At 41.4% G+C, this 19,349-nt stretch overlaps 1 protein-coding gene across 6 annotated transcripts in view; it reads right to left on the bottom strand.

The window, feature by feature from the left end:
• DOCK2 (dedicator of cytokinesis 2) overlaps positions 1-19,349 on the bottom strand; it is a 433,369-nt gene that overhangs the window by 267,647 nt on the left and 146,373 nt on the right. For all 6 annotated transcript variants that reach the window (XM_021940250.2, XM_017960117.3, XM_021940247.2 and 3 more), the window contains one exon: positions 2,957-3,105. In XM_021940250.2, coding sequence (XP_021795942.1) covers positions 2,957-3,105 — 149 coding nt within the window. The remainder of the gene's footprint in view (positions 1-2,956; positions 3,106-19,349) is intronic.

The raw sequence follows: 19,349 nt of genomic DNA, 5'->3' as shown, positions 1-19,349 counted from the left end.
GCCTGGGCAATATAGTGAGACCCTGTCTCTACAAATTAATTAAGTAACTAACCAAGTGTGGTCGCTGGTACCTATAGTTCTATCTACTCAGGAGGCAGAAGCAGAAACCTGGCATAAAAATAAATAAAATAAAAACTCTCGAGGCGATATGACTATGCAGGCAATGAGGCAATGTTGAGAGCCGCTATATGCTAGAACATGAGAAATTTAGATTAGGTACTTTTGGGCCTCTGATTTTCAGTTTAGCTCAAAGTAATCATGGCTACTAAATGCCTCCTATTCATTGAAGAAGCTTTTGAGAAGAGAAGAGAGATTTCCATCTTCATGAGCTGGAGAGGTGAGATGTGAAGCTCACCAAAAGCATCAAAATTTGTACCAAATTCAATGGTGATAACAGTATTTAATAACCCATCCAGCAAAGACAGTTGCTCACCCGGAGAAAGGGGTGGGTTAGTCCCCACAGTCAGAATTCATTATAAAAGCACTGCACTCAGAGGCGGGAAAGAGTGACACGCACCTCCCACACACCTCAAGTCCAGATGCCACAATCCCCCATGGGGAGCTCAGAGCCTCCCACTCACTTCTTGGCTTTGAAGCCCTAAGTACTGAGGGTGTGTGAGACAGCAGCCTCTTCTCACCAGTGTCTGATGTCAGGGAATGTGCAAAATGATGACAGCCTGTCAGGGTAGAGCTCTAGGAGGCCACTCCCCTGGGATGGACAGAGCCGCAGCATCCTGCTTCACAAATAACCGTGAACTTGGGCCATCCCTCTACCAAACCAGGAACTTGACAATTAGCACATCATAACTGGGTCCCTCAAACTGGGGGACACTGGCATATTCCCAAGGATCCACATTTTTCTCCATTAAAAGGGATCTGAGCATTACTAAAATGTAAAAAACATTGTGGATTGGCTTTTCAACAGAAAGAGGCAAACTTTTTTTAGAGAGAGAGACAGGGTCTGCTCTGTCACCTGGGCTGAAGTGCAGTGGCAAGATCACAGCTCATGGAAACCTTGACTCCTGGCTTCAAGTAATCCTCCTCCCTGGGCCACCCAAAATGCTGGGATCACAGGCATGATCAACCTCCCTGACTGAGGCAACATTATATAGGATGTTACCACAGAAATCATCGGCAAACCCTCATGTTTCTACACTATGAGTAAGACTGAAATCTCCCTTTAAAAAAACAATTTTTAAAAAGATCAAATAGCTAAGACTGGAACCAGCTCAACAGCTAGCTACTGAATGTCCTTATAGAAACATCATCCTAACATCATCATCTGAATGAATCTTGAATATCTAAGCTCTTGGTTATTATACTGTCTTTCCATTACATGAGGTAGGAGTAGACAGAAAAAGAGAAGAAAAAGACCATGACTTTATATGCCCCATGCCTGTGATTACTCAGAGTCTGAATCAGACTGACCTCGGTTTGAATTTTGATCCTGACATTTATTTGCTCTATTTATTTGGCCTCAAATGTTAATGAAGTCTATGAATTTCAGGTTTTTCATCTCTAAAATGGGAATGATAAGCCTTAGTATCTAGGATCAGGGTGAGCAGACAGAATGTGCAGATTGCATTTAGCCCAGTGCCTAGAAAGCAACAAATAAAGTAGAGCTCTGATCATTAATTATTCACCACTGAACACTAGCTGAAGTTTCACCTCCTTTGTGTAGGCTTCCTTGACAAAAATGCTTACACATAAACACATACACACACATATATCCTTTGTAGCTCTTGTACCCCAAATACGCATCTAGATTTTAGTCATTATATATCGGGGACAGGTTTTTTTGTTCCCAGTGCCTAGTGCACACTGGGTATATCATATGTATTAATATTTCTGCATGAATGAATGAATGAATGAAGCAAGCTATGCATATGTAATAATAAGACAAGAAGCAGCTTAACTGGGATGGTGAGTGTAGAAAGGAAGAGACAGGAGAGGCAGCATGCAAGGAAATTGATCATAATGGTTGACTATGGATCTGACCAGTAAAGGAACATTGCTCTGCAGAGTTTTTGAATTACAGTCAATCATAGACACAGTTCATTTAGAAAGCTCTTCTCTGAGGATGTTCTAGGGAGGAGACAGAAAAAGGCAAGGCTCACACCAACACTTAGAAAAAAGTGTATTGGTTATTTGGGTCTATGTAGTCCTCTGAAGCCAGTCCCATCTAAGGACTGAGTACCTCCTGGACATTACCCAAGGACAAAGAGGAGCTGCCAGAGGAACCTGGGTCAAATCAAGCACCCTCCTTCCATCTTCCAATGCTTAAGAATTCCAGGCCTGGGTCTAATCACTACCTCTCAGTCTTCACCACTTCATCTGGCTTACCTTCTGCAGATTCAGCCCTTTGGAAGCCCTCCGCTTACTCCCACTGACACTTTCCTTTGGTTTCCATCCCCAGCTAATCTCTGAATGATGTCTACAAAACATACAATGACTTCATGGCCACCACCATCCCACTCCATGCCCTATCTCTGGAATCTGAGCCCTGGCAATTTGCTCATCCAGGAAGAGGCTTAATCATTTTTGCCATTTCAAAAGGTAACTGAAGAAACAAAACCCAAGTAAATCAGCTAAGAAAGCAGACACGAGAGTTTTCTTGGCTGTCTAGGCATAGGAAACTCTTCCTCCCATCCCTGCAAACTAGGGCATGAGTACATGGACAAGCCATCTAAAAAGGCTGCAATAATGTCTATACCCACATTCTGAGAAAGCCTCGCCGACAAGACACACAGTGACAAAATGCTACATGATTAACTCTAGTCCCCTAGCCATCCTTCACAGCAATGGGGGTTAGTCACAGGAAAAGTAGGCCTGCTGAGCAAGCCGTTGACTTTTATCTTTAGACTCTAGCTGCTATCCATCAGCATCAATATTTCACAATTTAATCAACTTAGCCCTAGTCTGAGTCCAGGATATCTACATCATCAGGAGGACTCACCACATCCTGATAGCTAAGGACTTCCAAGATGCTGTTGAGCAATTCAACGCAGTACTTCTTCTCCAGGACCTGGTGTTGCATCTCATCCTTCTGCTCCAGCAGCTCCTTTAGCTCTTTGGTGATGACAGGAAGCAGAATGTCCCGGCATTCTGGAATAAAGACAGTTCAGAGGCATGTAGAATTCCTCATTTTTTAGTTTCTTTTCTTTCATATATGCATATAATTTTTCATTAAATAAATAGTTCATGAAGACATTCTCCTTGTAAAAAATTAAAATATTAAAGATTAGGTTAAGATTTCCTGAGAACATCATTCATAATTCTAGTCCCTTTTCTAACCCTTTCTACCCAGGGGCAACCAGTTATTCTAATATGTATATTCTAATATATTCTATATATTTTATATATACACATACATATAAAATGTGCCATATGAAATATCTAGTGTTGTTTCAACTTTGCATTTAAGTCATATACTGTGATTATAAACTTCCAAGATCCTTTTATACAATTTTACTTATCTGTTTATCGGTATAAAACATATAGTTATTCTGGCTTTGTTTCCATTTTATACAAGGGGACCATGATGTATATATTACTCTGAACCTTGACTTTTTTTCATGCACTAATATTTCTTGGAGCACTTTCTGTATTATTACCTTTAGGGACAAACTTAGTTACCTTTAACTGCTTTATAGTGCTCTTTATTATGGATGTATTTTTCTATTCAGCCCGTACCTGTACTACTGGGCATTTTTCACTGGTACAGACAGTACAAAATGAACAACCTTCCATTTGCACCCTTGTGCATATTGCTTTCATTTACCAGCCTGGCTAACATGGCGAAAACCCATCTCTACTAGAAATACAAAAATTAGCTGGGGATGGTGGCGTGCACCTATAATCCCAGCTAGTCAGGAGGCTGAGGCAGGAGAATCGCTTGAACCCAGGAAATGGAGGTTGCGGTGAGCTGAGATGATGCCACTGCACTCCAGCCTGGGTAACAGAGTGAGACTCCATCTCAAAAAACAGAAAGAAAGAAATGAAAACTCTTGCAGAGAAGGGTATGTCTCTTGATATTGCTGTTTCAGGGAAATTTCTGGAAGATTCTGAAGCCCTTCACAGCTTTGTCTCCATACTTCCCTTGAAAACTGAAAACCTTGAGGGAAAAAAAAAAATCCCAAAATGTGTCAAGCTGCCCCCACTCAGATGCTGCTTGAGCTGCAATGTGAATCATACACACCAGGATTTCATTTTAATTCAATCTAACAAATAGATATTGGACATCTTTAATGTGGAAGATACTCTCTTTATGGAGGTACAGAGATAAGATGTGGTTCTTGCCCATTAGGTACTTAAAAAGTGACAGAGGTGATTACAGGAAAAAAAAAAAAAAAGCAAAATCAATGAACAATGGTAGAAATTAGAATAAGACTAAGTTCAGAAGAGGTAGAGGACATCTCTTATTCTGTCAGCCCAAGAGCTACCACCCACTCCTTCTGGCACAGCACCCTGACTGTACGTGGGGGAGCCATACTGTCATGGGCTATAATCCTGAGAAGCTGTCATAGGCTGCCTGCCTTCCCGTGGAGAAGGGCTGGACACCTGGCCCCAATTAGGATGGCCTCCCGAAATCTGAATCTTGAGGGAATGTTCATAACGATAACTGCCAATGGTACTAATACACAGTATTTTGAGTGCTTACAATGTACCAGGCACTGTTGCAAGTGTCCTGCATGAATCATCTCAGTAAATTCTCCTAGTGACTAAGAGAGGTAGATAATATTATTTCCCCATTTTGCTGATGTGGAATCAAAGGGACTTGTCATGTGTACACAGCTATTAAGTGGTAAATCCAGCCCGACTGCAGAGACTGCTCTTATGCACTACATGAAACGTGCAGTCTTGGCTGGGCATGGTGGCTCACACCTGTAATCTCAGCACTTTGGGAGGCCAAGGCGGGTAGATCATGTGAGGTCAGGAGTGTGAGACCAGCCTGGCCAATATGGTGAAACCCTACGTCTACTAAAATAAATAAATAAATAAATAAATAAATAAAAGCTAAAACTAGCTGGGTGTGGTGGGCACCTGTAATCCCAGTGACTCAGGAGGCTGAGGCAGGAGAATAGCTTAAACCAGGGAGGCGGAAATTGCAGTGAGCCAAGATCACAGCACTGCACTCCAGCCTGGGCAACAGAGCAAGACTCCATCTCCAAAAAAATAAAAAAGAAAAAGAAAAAGAAAAGAAAAGAGAAATGTGCAGTCTCTCGGGCTCTGCTGTCATCACAGAAGTGCCCCAAGGAGGCTGCCCGGGGGGCATGCTGAGTCCCCTCTCCCTCCAAGATTCGGAGTCTCTCCTCTCTGATAACTAGTTTCCCAGCATTTCCTCTGATTCTATGGATTGTTCCCTTTCTTCTAAATACATTTGTGTTTACTTAAATTTACCAGAGTAGGATTCTGCTGCTTGAAACCAAAGAGTCCCAACTGATAGAGTCACAAAACACATTGAGTGCTTCAGAAGCCCTCTCATGAGCTCTGGTCAGAAGGTTCATAGAAGACTTTATAGGATCTAACAGAGTATGTCCCTTCTCTCAGAGCCCAATCTCAGTTTTTAATTAAATTCCAGTAAGTGTAATTCATGTCCATTCATCCCACTAAGGAGTAAGCTCCAAGAGAGCTGAACTAAAATTCAAGTGCCTGATACAGTACCTGGATCATAGGAGTGAGTCAGTAAATCTTGGCTGAAGGAATGGAGGAGGTGGCATTTGAGATAGTCCGTGACACGTGGATAACATTTCAATAAGAAGAGTGAGGACTTAGAGAACACTTGGTGATTTAGAGAACATAAAACTAGGGTTATATTCTCTTGGAAGGAGAATAATGAAAGATAACATTTAAAAGAAGTGTTCTTAATTGCAACGAAGTGTCAGTTCTATGGAAACAGAAAATTATAGATGACAAAAATTTTGATTCTGCTTTGCTTAAAATTGTAGATAAAATCATAGGTCACAGCTTTAATGACACTTTATGAGAAATTTGCACTGAAGAAATATATTGTTGGGGCTGGGCATGGTAGCTCACACCTATAATTGCATCACTCGAGCCCAGGAGTTCAAGACCAGCCTGGGCAACATAGGAAGACCCCATCTCTACCAAAAATTTAAAAATTAGCTGGGCATAGTGATACATGCCTGTAGTCCCAGCTACTCAGGAGGCTGAAGTGAGAAGAGCAGAGCCCAGGAAGTAAAGGCTGCAGTTAGCCATGATCACACCGCTACACACCAGCCTGGGCAACAGAGTAAGACCCAGTCTCAAAAGAAAACAAAAAAACAACCACTTGTTGGTCTAAGGACTTTTGAGAGTACAATACATTGATTAGCCACTACCCTTTATTTAGAATGATAAGGGAGAAAGTTGGAGAAAATATATTAATTTATCAATTACCCTATTACTTAAGTTAAATATTCAGTCCATATCTTGCCATTAAAAAGTTGAGATTTTCATCCAGATGTATTTATTAAGCAGGGTAAAAAAAGTCTTACAATATTCATTAACAAGTTTATTTTAAAAGTTGTCTTCTCTTTATTTCCTTCTGCCTGGCTAAAAGTTATCTTCAAAAGGATATGAACTTGTAACTTTGCAATGTTTTGTTTGCTAGAGGGAAATTAAGTGTTGAAATTCTTGTTGTAGAAAACTAGGTGAGTTCATCTGAAGTGGTAAATGCTTTGTCATTGGAAGACGAATAACTTCCCTAACTTAATGATACTTCCCAATTATGCCTTCATTGATGTGATAACTAAGCCCAACCAGAAGATAAAAATTGTGCATTATCTTATTAAGTTAGATAAAGGTGGTAAAGTCTTCCTCTTTGAAAAGTGAAATAAGAGATTCTAAAAAAGGAGATTTAAAATACAACAGAAAGTCTTGTTTTTCCACAGTCCTCTGGGTAAAAGGGAGTCACCAAAAGATGTGCCTTCAGGAAATCTGCGTCACTGCAGTGAAGATGCCATGGTGATGACAATCCAGGTGATAACAATGAATATAAGAGCGTGTGGGTTGTCCCCTAGATTCCTAGCTTCTGACATAACGAATTTGGATTCTGCCGAAGCTAAAGATTTGATAAGCCCTTGAAGCAAGGTAGTAAAAAACAAATCAAGCGTGGTCAATTGCCTTGAGCTTAAAGTACAAGATGATAATGTTTTAAGGCTTAAAATAGCTTTTTGTGACTCAAGATTAAAAATTATTTAAAACTCTCCCCACCTGTAAAATAGGGTCAGTAGGACCTACAGGAAGGAGCCATGTAAAGGCAGATCAAGAACTAACCCATTCACACATTGAACTAATTCTTTCAGTCAGTCATTCTACACATATATTGAAGGCTTACTATGTGCCAGTCACTATTCTAGGGTGGAAAGGAATGACTAGGGGTTAACTCCCCATCATTGCACAGAGCCAACGGAGATAAGAAGCAGACTTGAGTAGACAGGAAAAACACTTAGTACCTTTACACCTTAGGAGTGGCAACCTATTAGGAGCGGTCATAAAACAGAGCTGTGGAATAACCGAGGTCAGGGTTTTCCTTAAAAGGTCATTCTGTTAGCACTCTAGTTGAGATACCTCACATAAATCCCATTACTAAGATATGAATCCAAGGAAAAAGCCACTCAGGAGATTTTAGATATGAAAGATCTCCTTGGGAAATCACGGACTTTAAATCCTACTTAAAATTGAACTAAGCTAGTAGATTTTTCATGGAAAAGTCTGATAGTAAGTTCTCCATCTCTAGAAGTATTCAAGTAGTAAGTTGCGTCTATAGATAGGCACGAGGAAGAGGTAAAGTATCAGATGAAGGGATGAAGTGAATGATTATTAAAGCCACATCCAAAATTCTAGGATTCTATAAAACATAGGTTCCAAGGAAGTTGCAGGAGGAAGGATATATTTGCTAGGTGGAAAGACAGTGGATGTTTGCCTTGCTCACAAAGTACTGAGGCTGTGGGAGCTGCAGACCAGGCATCAGGAGAAGCAATAGTTTATCAAGCTGAAAGGCAGACGCTTTACAGATTCTCAAAACCAGCATCCCCATAAGATGGAGGCTCATGGTGTGGAGAGTCAGCAAGATTTTCACTGAAGTGGCCATTAATAACATGGTCTGTTTTTCAGAAGGTACTCTGTCTTCTCTTTAACCATGATTTCTCAGAAATGTCTGGCTCCTCTGTTTGTAGATGAAATAATTTTTCTCATTTGTAATTGGAGCTGTGAAATTATATTAGTCTGTAAAGCTCCAGGAAGCAGCATTTCTAAATTGCTGCTTGATTGTCAAACCAACAAACACAAATGGTTTTGAAGATAAATAGTGCAAACCCTGAAATCAATCTTCATAGGCAGAGGTAATGAATGTCAGAGACCTGCACACCCAGGCTGGGTTCCTGCCTTAGGTATCCAATGTCTGACAAAGGCTGGGAGACTTGCCACCAAGTGACAAGTCCAAATTATAATTCAGACCAGCCATGGGAGAATCTGCAGAACTACTCAACTCCTTGGGTTTTAATCGAAAGGGTTTTCTTTGTCCAAGTGACTGCAGAGAGGAAGACGCAGTATTTCTGGGTTCTGGGTCCTCCCTTAGGAAAGTTTTGTCATGCAGCAGTCAGTGCTACCTACCTGAATGCATAGCCCTCTTGAAGTGTGGTGTGCTTTTGCAATTATTTGATGGCTCACGGACACTTCAAATAAGAGGACCCTTTTCTTCACCTGCTCCTCACCAGTATCAGCCCCATTGGAAGAACTAAATGAAAATTCTTTGTCAGTTTGGAAAACCACCTTGACGTGCATCCAGCCAAAATCACATCTGCGACCACAGCCACAATCCAGCTCCAGCAGGAAACATTCCTAAAAACCACATCTGAATTGACCCTCTTCCCCTCAAGTCTGTTCTTTCTCCTTTGCTGTCTTGAGAGTGAGGACAACCCCAGTCACACAGTCAACCAAGCAAAGAGATTGTCTTTGAGTTCTTCTTCTCTTTACATCAGCATCTAATCCATTATGAAGTTATGCCCATTCTACCCTCAAGCCAACTTCCTCCACTTTCTGTGTCAAGTCTCCTAACCGCCTTCCCTGCTCCCTGCACAGGAGTCCCTTGTGGTCAGGAAATTCTTCAGTAACTTCCTATTGCCCTCAGGATGAGTTTTCTCAACTCTCTGGCATGGATGGAGGCCATCTGTGAGCAAGTTCTTCCCTCAACTCATCGTGGGCGCTCACCACTTGCCACTTCTCCACCTCCCTCTCTCTGTTCCAACCACAAACTCTCTCCTTCTCCTGAATTTTCACATGTTATTTTCTTTGCCTAGAATGCTCTTGTCCCGCCCATCTTCTCCTGACTTCTTCCCTTCTAGCTCCTAACTTAGACGTGAAATCCTCTAGGATGATTTTCCTGACACCCCAACTTTGCCTTGGGTGACTCTTCTTCATTCCTATGGCACCCATAATATATTTCAACATATTTCCATCTTACCATTTATCACACGATACAGTCATTTTCTATGTAACAGGAAAACCAGTGAGATTCTTGCTGTCATCCCATAAATGAAAGTAAGGCCCAAGCGGTAGTTGGGGTACACCATCATCCCTCCAGGTTTTTTGAGAGGTGCCAGTTCAGGACCAGCCCTACACCAATCCACATGCACTCACTCAGAACTAACAGAAGGTCAGCAGTGGCCTTTGGATATAATGAGATTTCCATGGGATATGCCATTACCCCTCTCCTCCATGAAACTCATGTTGAGAGAAGGAGAACCCAAAGAGTCACTCATAAAACATAAGACAAGATGGACACTATATCCCTGCTAGGGAAATGCTTGCCAATCTGTGAACCCAGGTACATCCTGGTCCCACCATCAGAATACAGATTTTAAGACATTCTGGAGTATAGTGCACTGTACTTTTCTAGCCTCTCTCTTACTGCAGGGGAAGAAGGTTAAACATAAGCAATGCATCTGTGTCAGGGCTCAGTCACATCCTCAGCATGAGTGCCCATGTTTCCAAGCCTGACTATGGCAGCCGGCACTTGGAATCTCATTCCACTCACATCCAGCCCCTGACTTTGTCACCAGTGTGTGTTAATCGACTCTTCAATCCTGTTCCATTTTTCACAGACTTTAAGGTGAAACTCATTCGGCTTTGGCCAAGTTCCTATTGACTGAAAGTCGAATTCCTCTCAGCTCAACTCTCTCGGAGGACTGGCAATGGGGAAGCGGGGGTGGCCACAGATGTCACAGCTCACCCTGCCCTCCCCCTGTAATTGAAACCCCAAATTCTCCCAGGCAGGGCTGCCCAGTGTAAACCCAGCGCTGCTCTGCCAGGCTGCTTTTCTTCTGTTCGTTTTGTGAGCATTTGCAGATGTTGAAAGCCACTTGCTTGGATCAACTGGACACAAAGGGAGACCTCCACAGACACGATTCTAGTCTGACAGTTAGCGATTTGTTCTCACAACCTCCCTCCTCCAGCCAGCATATCACAAAGAAAACTAATTCCGCCCACTGGGAAATCAATAACTACCCACAAATTTCATATTCCAGATCAGGTTACAAGCCTTTTACAACTTCACTAGCATTTCCCCCAACGCATTCTTCAGCAGCTCCCCATGAGTCACTTGCCTCACCCCCCGAAGCACACCTCATTGCAAAACCCAGAATCACCACCCGCAGCCCTCTGGCCACCCTCCGGCACCATCTATGTCTCCACTTTACGAACCCCTATGGGGCCAAAATATATCTCCCAGCTAAACAAACAGCCTATTTATAAATGTTAGAACTCAGCGTCCAGTTAAAATTCTCTCCAAGTATCTTAGAAGGGAGAAAATACAGTTAGGTGGTAAATCCTTAAGGAAAAACGTACTTTCAAAACTTTATACTAGATATCCATTGAAAGTCCGAACCAAGCTCTTGTTTTTACCATATATCCTTTATACCGAACACAAAAAGTGATTTTGCACTAAACCTAATAAGCAAATACCCTATAATAAGTTGGCTCCTGCCATTTAGAAGCACAGAGACAGCAGGGAGGGTTGGCCGACACGGAACTGCTGGAACTGTTATTGTATATGTATGTGTGTAGAGATAGGATCTTGGTATGTTACCCAGGCTGGTCTCAAACTCCTGGGCTTAAGCAATCCACACACCTTGGCCTCTCAAAGTAAAGAACTTTTAACAGGATGTGAATCTGTTTATATCCAAAAAAGTCACACTGATCATAAATATAATTTGAAAGCTCTGAGAGTCGACATGCAATATATTCATATCCTTAAATATGTATGTTTAAATATATATACATATATATGCATACACACATAGTCAATACTCACTGTTCTCATGGATATTATATTCTAGTAAAGTGCTATAAATAATTAAATAAACAAGTTAATAGTTGTCTTAGGTTAGATACTCCAGAAGCAAACTCTAACATGAAGTTTGGGTGAAGAGGACTTACTAGGAGATGTTCCAGAAAAATATGCAAGGGGAGTAGGGAAGTGGAGGGAAGGAGGCCAAACCGAGTACAAAAATCAAGCAAGCCTCACAAAAGATAACTTTTGAGCTCAATCCTACGAGGAGTTCTGGAGGCAGTGTAGACTCCAGGGGTGATGAACCTGGAATGTTCAGACCCAGGGTGTCGACAGCACTTTGGGTAGTTCCAGTCCCCGGGAAAAGTAGGGTCCTGCAGCCTGAGGGCAGCCCTGGGAGGCAGGTGCTGGAGTTGGGGGCCATGAGAGCTGATGTGACAACAACGGGCACTGATAACTACCAGCAAGGAAATTAACCAGGTGACAGGATGAAGAGAATCCTCTAGGGGCCTGTGAAGACCACTTCATACAGAGCAGTCAAGGAAGGCCTCGCTGAGCCGGACACACTTGAGCTGGGACCTGAAGCGAGAGAAGGGAGCTGCATGCGCTGATCTCAGGGAGGCACACTTGCAGAGGAAAGGGCATGGAAAGGCGCTGGGATGGAAATCTGCAGACCTTGGAGGAATGAAGTGGACATGAGTGTGCCTGGGTTGCAGGAAACAGGGGTTTAATGTGAGATGATAAATTTGGAGAAGTTGCCAGGGCCAGGTCTCATCAGGCCCTGTGGCCCATGGTAAAAAGTTTGATTCCCGGGTAGTGATAAACACTTCTCGTTTTTGTGTTTTTAATGGTGGCCCTAGAGAGAAAGGTGAGAAAACACTGAGGAGGCTTTCTGTAGAGGTAAAGAAGGGGGCTTGTATTTATTGCACCCTCACTGTCTATCAGGCATTCTCTCTACAAAGTATATCATTATACCTATTTTACAGACGAGGGAACTGAAGCTTAGAGAGGTTCAGTAACTTGCCTAAAATCATACAGCTAGTAAGCAGAGCTGAATTAAACTCAGGAAATATGATTCCAGAGCCCATATTCATACCTATTAAGCTATCCTTCTTCCTTACTATAACAGTGCAGGGGAGAGAAGATGAAAGCTTGATTCATTTGCGGCAGTAGAGACAAGGGTGCAAGTACAGAGGGAAGTCGACGAACATGGGTTATGTTTTGAAGGCAGAGTCAACATGACCTGCTGATGGATTACACGTGCTACATACCTATGTAAGCATATGCATTTTGAAGCATTTGAGTGAGACAGCAATAGATTCATTTTAGGGTTTATCAAATTAGAGTGTAATCATGGAGACCATTTCCTGGCCTCAACTAGCAAGTAATGAAAGACTCCCATCAACATTTCTCTGATGGTGGGAAATGGCCACTGAGATAGCCTATCATCACACCTTTTGAAAGCTATTTAGGACATAAATAGTGTGTTCTGAAAGGTACTTGCACCCTTAGTTATCCCACTGCACTTGCCTGCAACTGCTGACTGGCCTCCTCATTGCTAGCTTGCTCATTAAATCCAGCTCCTTAGAAAGTGCTTTTGGAAAAATAAGAAGCCAATCCAGCTCCTTAAAAGTGCTTTTGGAAAAGTAAAATTGCAGATAAGGCCAATTGAATTGGGACCCAAAATTTGATTTGTTTCCTAATGCTTAGAATGATTCCATTTGCAGTGCCGCACCAGATGAATGCGGTTTGGCCTGTCAGAAGACTGTGCACCCACCTCTTCATCCTGGTGACGAAAGGAGTAGCAAATTAAAAAGCTTCTGGCTGACCAAGCTGCCTCTGTACTGGATAATCTTGACAATCTTTAAAGAAGGATTCTTAGCTGGGTGCTGGGCATGCACCTGCAATCCCAGCTACTTGGGACACTGAGATGGAAGGATTGCTTCAGCCCAGGAGTTCAAGCCCAGCTGGGCAAGATAACAAGACACTCATCTTTAAAATATATATATATACACACATACATGTATACATATATAAATATATATACACACACACACACATTACATAAATAAAGCGAAATATTTAGGAAAGTGTTCTACTTCAAATTCATGCAAGAGGAAAAATGAGTCCACTAACGTGGTGACTATGAAGATCTGTGTCTCACATCCTTTGACACCATTTCCAATTCAGTGACATCTGAATCCACATTGATTTATAAGTGCTCAGGACACCTATCAGATTGGTCAGCACCTCCTACACCCTTCATCGTCTCTCATTTGCATCACACCATACAGAATCCCTTATTCCCTCATGCCAGTCCCCTCTGGAGACTCATAGAATTCCATGGCTTCATGACTCCCAATCTGTACTTAACCAGGAACTCCTACACTTTTATCTCTTTATTAGCTAGTCCATGTTCACATACTCAAATAGAGTCTTCTCAGCAGCCAGGGTCACTATAACATATTTTTTAAAAGGGGACAGAAATTACTGGCATGAAGGGGAGTGGGAGAGTGGAATATTAATTGTGAGAGATATGCAATGTACATTGAACTCCTGCTGGATTATAGACACCATACTGAGAATTAATTTATTCCTTACCAAAATCTATTCAATGGATTGCATTGTTCCCATTTGACAGATGAGAAAATAGGAGCTCCATGCAGCTCACCCAGCTAATGTGTCTCCAACAGAGGCAAGGCCCCAGCACGGACCTGTCTGACTCCAACACCAGTGTCATTCCAGCCCCACTCACTCCAGCTCATGAGTGCAGGGCAATTATTACCAATTCCTAGATTCTGCTAGCTTGAGGCAGCCACCCTTTGAGTTTATTAACTCCCTTAAGTTGGCCTTAAATAGAAAATCCAAGACTTGGATTGCTTGGTCTGTTTAATAATTGACTGATGTTTGTTGTGTGGTGTTTTTTTTTTTTTTTTTTTTTGGTCTGCTTAATGATCGATTGATGTTTGTGGTGTGTGTGTGCGTGTGTGTTTTTTTTTGTTTGTTTGTTTTTTGAGAGGAGTCTCACTCTGTTGCCCAGGCTGGAGTGCAATGGCCCAATCTCGACTCACTGCAAGCTCTGCCTCCCGGGTTCACACCATTCTCCTGCCTCAGCCTCCCGAGTAGCTGGGACTACAGGCACCCACCACCATGCCTGGCTAATTTCTTTTTGTATTTTTAGTAGAGACTGGGTTTTACCGTGTTAGCCAGGATGGCTATGATCTCCTGACCTTGTGATTCGCCTGCCTCGGCCTCCCAAAGTGCTGTGATTACAGGCGTGAGCCACCGCGCCTGGCCTGGCTGTTGTGGTTTCATAAGTTACAGTCCAAGGGGGGTGAAAACAAATCTGAGTCCTAGAACCCCAGAATTAAACAATAACGAGTGTTAGTCAACTCAGTGGTTGAGTCTTTAGTCCAGTCATTCACTTCTTTCATTTTTTTATTCAACTATAGTCGGTTGGGCTTCCCCATCACATAGCAGTTGGCTAGCAAACAGCAATCGTGACTTCAAGCCATTTGCTACCTTTCCTCATTAGACAGCGAGAGCCTGGGGTGAGATATACAATCTCAATCAAGTCATGTCTCCTACAGTTCCTAACGCAATGCCTGTTTTCCAGTAGGATCTTAATAAGTGTTAGATGAATGAGTGTTTGCTGAAGGCAAATAAGGGGTCTGTATTCAGGGCAACTCATAGAATCAGAAACTTGTTTAGTGTTGGGTTGGTCAATATTCATTTTTCTGTGCCATCCTCGAGGAAACTAAATGATAGCAGCTGCGGGTGGGATGGGAGGTGTAGAAGGAGAGCTGTATGTGTGTTTCTTTACCTTCACCACCTCCCCTGAGCCATTTTACCTAATCATAGAGGAAGGCATGGCATAGCGAGTGGAGCTTTGGGTTAAAGGTTGGGAGACCTGGGTTTGAATCCCAACCTTACTACCACCAGGCTTGGATGAGCCATTTTACTTCTCACCCTCCAAAAATGGAGATGAGAATGACTCTTTTGTAAAAAGATCAAAATAAAACATGATACAAATTCAGTTGCAGTTATTAAGTGTAATGAGGCTTTGGGATCCAACGCTATGCACAAGTTTTTCAGCCCAAAGCAGAGCGTGTTAAAGCTTCAGTTTTCTTCCACTGTTGCTAACTTATAAATTGTACAAATGCCTGGTCCAGACAGGCTGGAATAAAGTGGACTTAAAGCTGTTATCTGCATCATTCAAACAAACTACACTTTTGTCTGAATACCAAACTCAGAGAATTGAGTTCTAAGAGGTGGGTATAAATTGAAATAATTGGGATATATGCCTCAGATTTCCATTTTCCCTTTTGTATGTGGACAGACTAATGGAGGGCTCAGGCAAGCGTTCTCTGAATGTCCTTTTTCATTTCTGTTTGCAACTTAGAATAATAATAGCACTTACTGACAATCCTCAAGCTGCACATGAACAATCCTGTATCGTCGCCATCACAAAACTTACAAATACCAAAAAGAACAAAAGCCAACAGCAATGTTTTGGATCAATATGAGCAGCTAGCATTCCATTTCTGGGAAAATCATGCATTAAAAGCCTCTTGTTTACATTTTAAGGCTAACAGAGGGGCCCTTCATTTCAGAGAATTAAATGAGAAAATTATCCTGGATTCAAGCATTAGCAAAATGGAATGGTTGTCTAATTGTTTCCAATCATCATCTGATTCTCCTCTTCCCTCACCTTCCCCATATCAGCTCCGAAGGAGAGGAGGCTGGGGCTCCTCTCATTTACAGCTCCACAGATTTAAAACCTAGTGTTGTTTATTACAAAAGGAAAACCGAGAAGTATACTATATTTCAAATAAACTGAAGAACGGGAAGCAAACTTCAAAGAGGAAAGGAAAAAACCACAGCCATTTTTGTCCCTGTAAATAAAAATGGAAATGGGAAGAATTTATCCTCTGGCCTGTTTTTCTTTTCTAAAAGCACTCATCTAAGAAGGTAGAGAGATGAGACAGACTTGAGGAGCAGGGGCTCTTGCCTGCTTTATTTCTTCACTTGTAAAAAAGGGCCAAGGGGAGCCCTTCCCTAAAAGGCCCAAAGCAAAGAGTGATTTAATAAATGAATCATACACTTAGGCCCAATATTTAAATAAGAGGATCAAAGAGATTTTGCTTGGACTCTACAGCAATAAAAGAAGAACTGGGGAAAGTATGAGATGGTAGGAAATAAAGATAATAAATAACAGTTAAAGACATGTAATGAGCTCTCTGTGCAAAGAGAGGACAACATATGCTCCTTACCTTTGAACAGTCCATGTGTACTAAAGGAAAGGAGCAGTGAGGTGATGGGAACAGTGAGAAAACATATGTACAATGAAACATATTGCATTTCACAGAACTACCATTTGATCCAGCAATCCCATTACTGGGTATTGACCCAAATAAATATAACTCATTCTATTATAAAGACACATGAACACATACATTCATTGCAGCACTATTCACAATTGCAAAGACATGGAATTAACCTAAATGCCTATTAATGAAATACTGGATAAATAAAATGTGGTACATATACACCATGGAATACTATGCAGCCATAAAAAAGAACAAGATTATGTCCAAGGGTATGGGTGGAGGCAAGGACATGGATGGAGCTGGAGGCCATTATCCTTAGCAAACTAATGCAGGAACAGAAAACCAGATACTAGTGTTCTCACTTATAAGTGGGAGCTAAATGATGAGAACACATGGACACATAGAGGGGAACAACCCTCACTGGGGTCTATTGGAGGGTGGAGAGTAGAAGGAGGGAGAGGATCCGGAAAAATAGCTAATGGGTATTAGGCTTAATACCTGGGTGACAAAATAATCTGCATAACAAATCCCCATGACACAAGTTTACCTGTATAACAAACCCACACATGGACCCCCAAACTTCAAATAAAAGTTAAGAAATGAAACATACCACATTTCCAATTATGTTCAGTAGCCCCCACATGAATCTCCCATTGTACTCCTATGAAATTGCAAATAATTTTGCACATTATCTGTTCATGTGTTTATTATTAGTTATAAGTATTTCTTTATACATTACCTTCATCCAAAAAGAATGAAAGAAGAAAGATGGCATCCCAGTGTAAAAGATAACATAAACTCCAACTGCCCTTATTGGGGCCATAAGGGCAGCCATCCAAGTTCTAGAGTTTGTTGATCATTAGGATAGAAGAGGACCAATTCCTTGCAGGAACCATAGCTTTTTCTGGCACGAAATTCTTAAAGAAAATTTTCATATTGTATTTTAATGTTAACGTTCTACATTGAGCTTAGTAGTCATTTGTTGCTTTTGACTCAAATTGTGAAATCTTAGCTCTGAAAAGAACTGGAGAAAAGCTAATGGTTTCAAGTCACTTGACTGTGTTTTGTGATCTTGTGAAATATAAAAAAAAATAAAGGGAGGAGGTTTCATGAGTGTGTGCTTGTCCCTCCATGACACTTCCATTTCTCTATTCACATGAAAAAGTATGTGTCGAGCATCTGCCAAATGCCAAGCATTCCATATGACACACGGGTGTTACAGGACCAGCGTGCAGGTGATAAAGAGAGAGATGTGACCGGATCCAAGGCATAGATGAGAAAGATTCAAAGGCAGAAAAGTCATGGAAGAAGAGAAGGTGTTCTTGAAAAGAATGAGTACAGTTTTGGAAATAATGAGTTTGAGTATCTATAAGACACCCAAAAGGAGATGTCAAAGGAATGATTGGCTAAATATGTCTGAAAATAATCTAGTACAAATGGGTAAGCATCAGTTTAACTATATGAGAGATACAGTGGACGTGGCTGCCTCCTACAAAAAAAAAAAAAAAATTCCCATGGGCAACTACAATGCATTTAGCAGAGAGTGGTTTCTTAATTTTATTTGGTGGTGCTCATGAAGATCATGATAAAATGAAAAAGAGAAGAAAAAAGAGAGGAAGGACGAAAAGAAAAAGAAAAAAGAAGAGGTACAAGAGGAAAAAAGATGGAGAAAAAGAAGAAAGAAAAGGCAAAGTAAGAGAAGACAGACAGAGAAGAGGAGGAAAAAAAGGCAAAAGTAGAGGAGGAAAAGCAGTAGCAACTGGGCAAGAATGACAACTGACAGAGGAGACATGAGTATGGGAAGCTGGGACAAGGGAGCCACAACAGGCCCAGAAACAGGAGGGATTTTCACTTGAAACTTTTAGACTATCACAAGGACAAGGTTAAGACTGAGCCCAAAGGTGGCTAAGCAGCCCAAACTGGCAGGGGTCCCAGTGAGCCCACCTGTACATTTGTCAAAATTCTCACTTTACCAAGTAATGCCAGTTAGTGGGGAGCTGGGGGACATGATTTTCTGGGAGTAACAGTCAACAACTAGTTCTAGAGCACCAATCATGCATCTGAGTATTGAAGGTAGGGATGGAACCATCTTTTCCCTCAAAGACTCTGCTAGAGTACCACGCACAGCCCGTCAGCCCGAGACAAGGCGGAATGATAAACTGGACTATGAAGAAGAGGAATGGAAGGAAATGTCGGCCATCAGGGAGGCTCCATTCTCATTCCTCTAATGCACTTAGTCAGTAACAGACCACATGGTAAGTGCTATATAGACAACAGTGAGCAGAGTGTGGAAGTGGAATATCGGTTATTGTCTGTGTGATCTTGGAGAAATCACTTAACCTCTCTGTGTCTTTGTTTCTGTATCTGTAGGGTGGAAATAATAACGGCACCTCTCTCGGTTGAGAATGAAACAAGATAACATAAAGCACTAAGATCAGCATACCTGGCCCGTGGAAAGCATTATAAAAGTATAAGCTACTGTTATTTAATTTTTAAAATATTTATATGTAAATTTCTGGGTAATGAAAATATACTGTATCTTGATATGGGTGGTGGCTAATAGATTTACATATGAAAAAATTCATGAACTATATATTTAAGATGTGTGTATTTTTCTATATGTAAATTATACTAAAGTTCTATTTAATTTTATATAAAATATAAATGTGTGTGTGTGTGTATATATATATATGGTTCATATTATTTTTCCTGTTTAAAACAGACAGTAA

The sequence above is a fragment of the Papio anubis genome, chromosome 5 (genome assembly GCF_008728515.1).
Source record: "Papio anubis isolate 15944 chromosome 5, Panubis1.0, whole genome shotgun sequence".
NCBI lineage: Eukaryota > Metazoa > Chordata > Mammalia > Primates > Cercopithecidae > Papio > Papio anubis.
The sequence above is the reverse complement of the archived record's forward strand: the minus strand, read 5'-3'. Positions and strand labels throughout refer to the sequence as shown.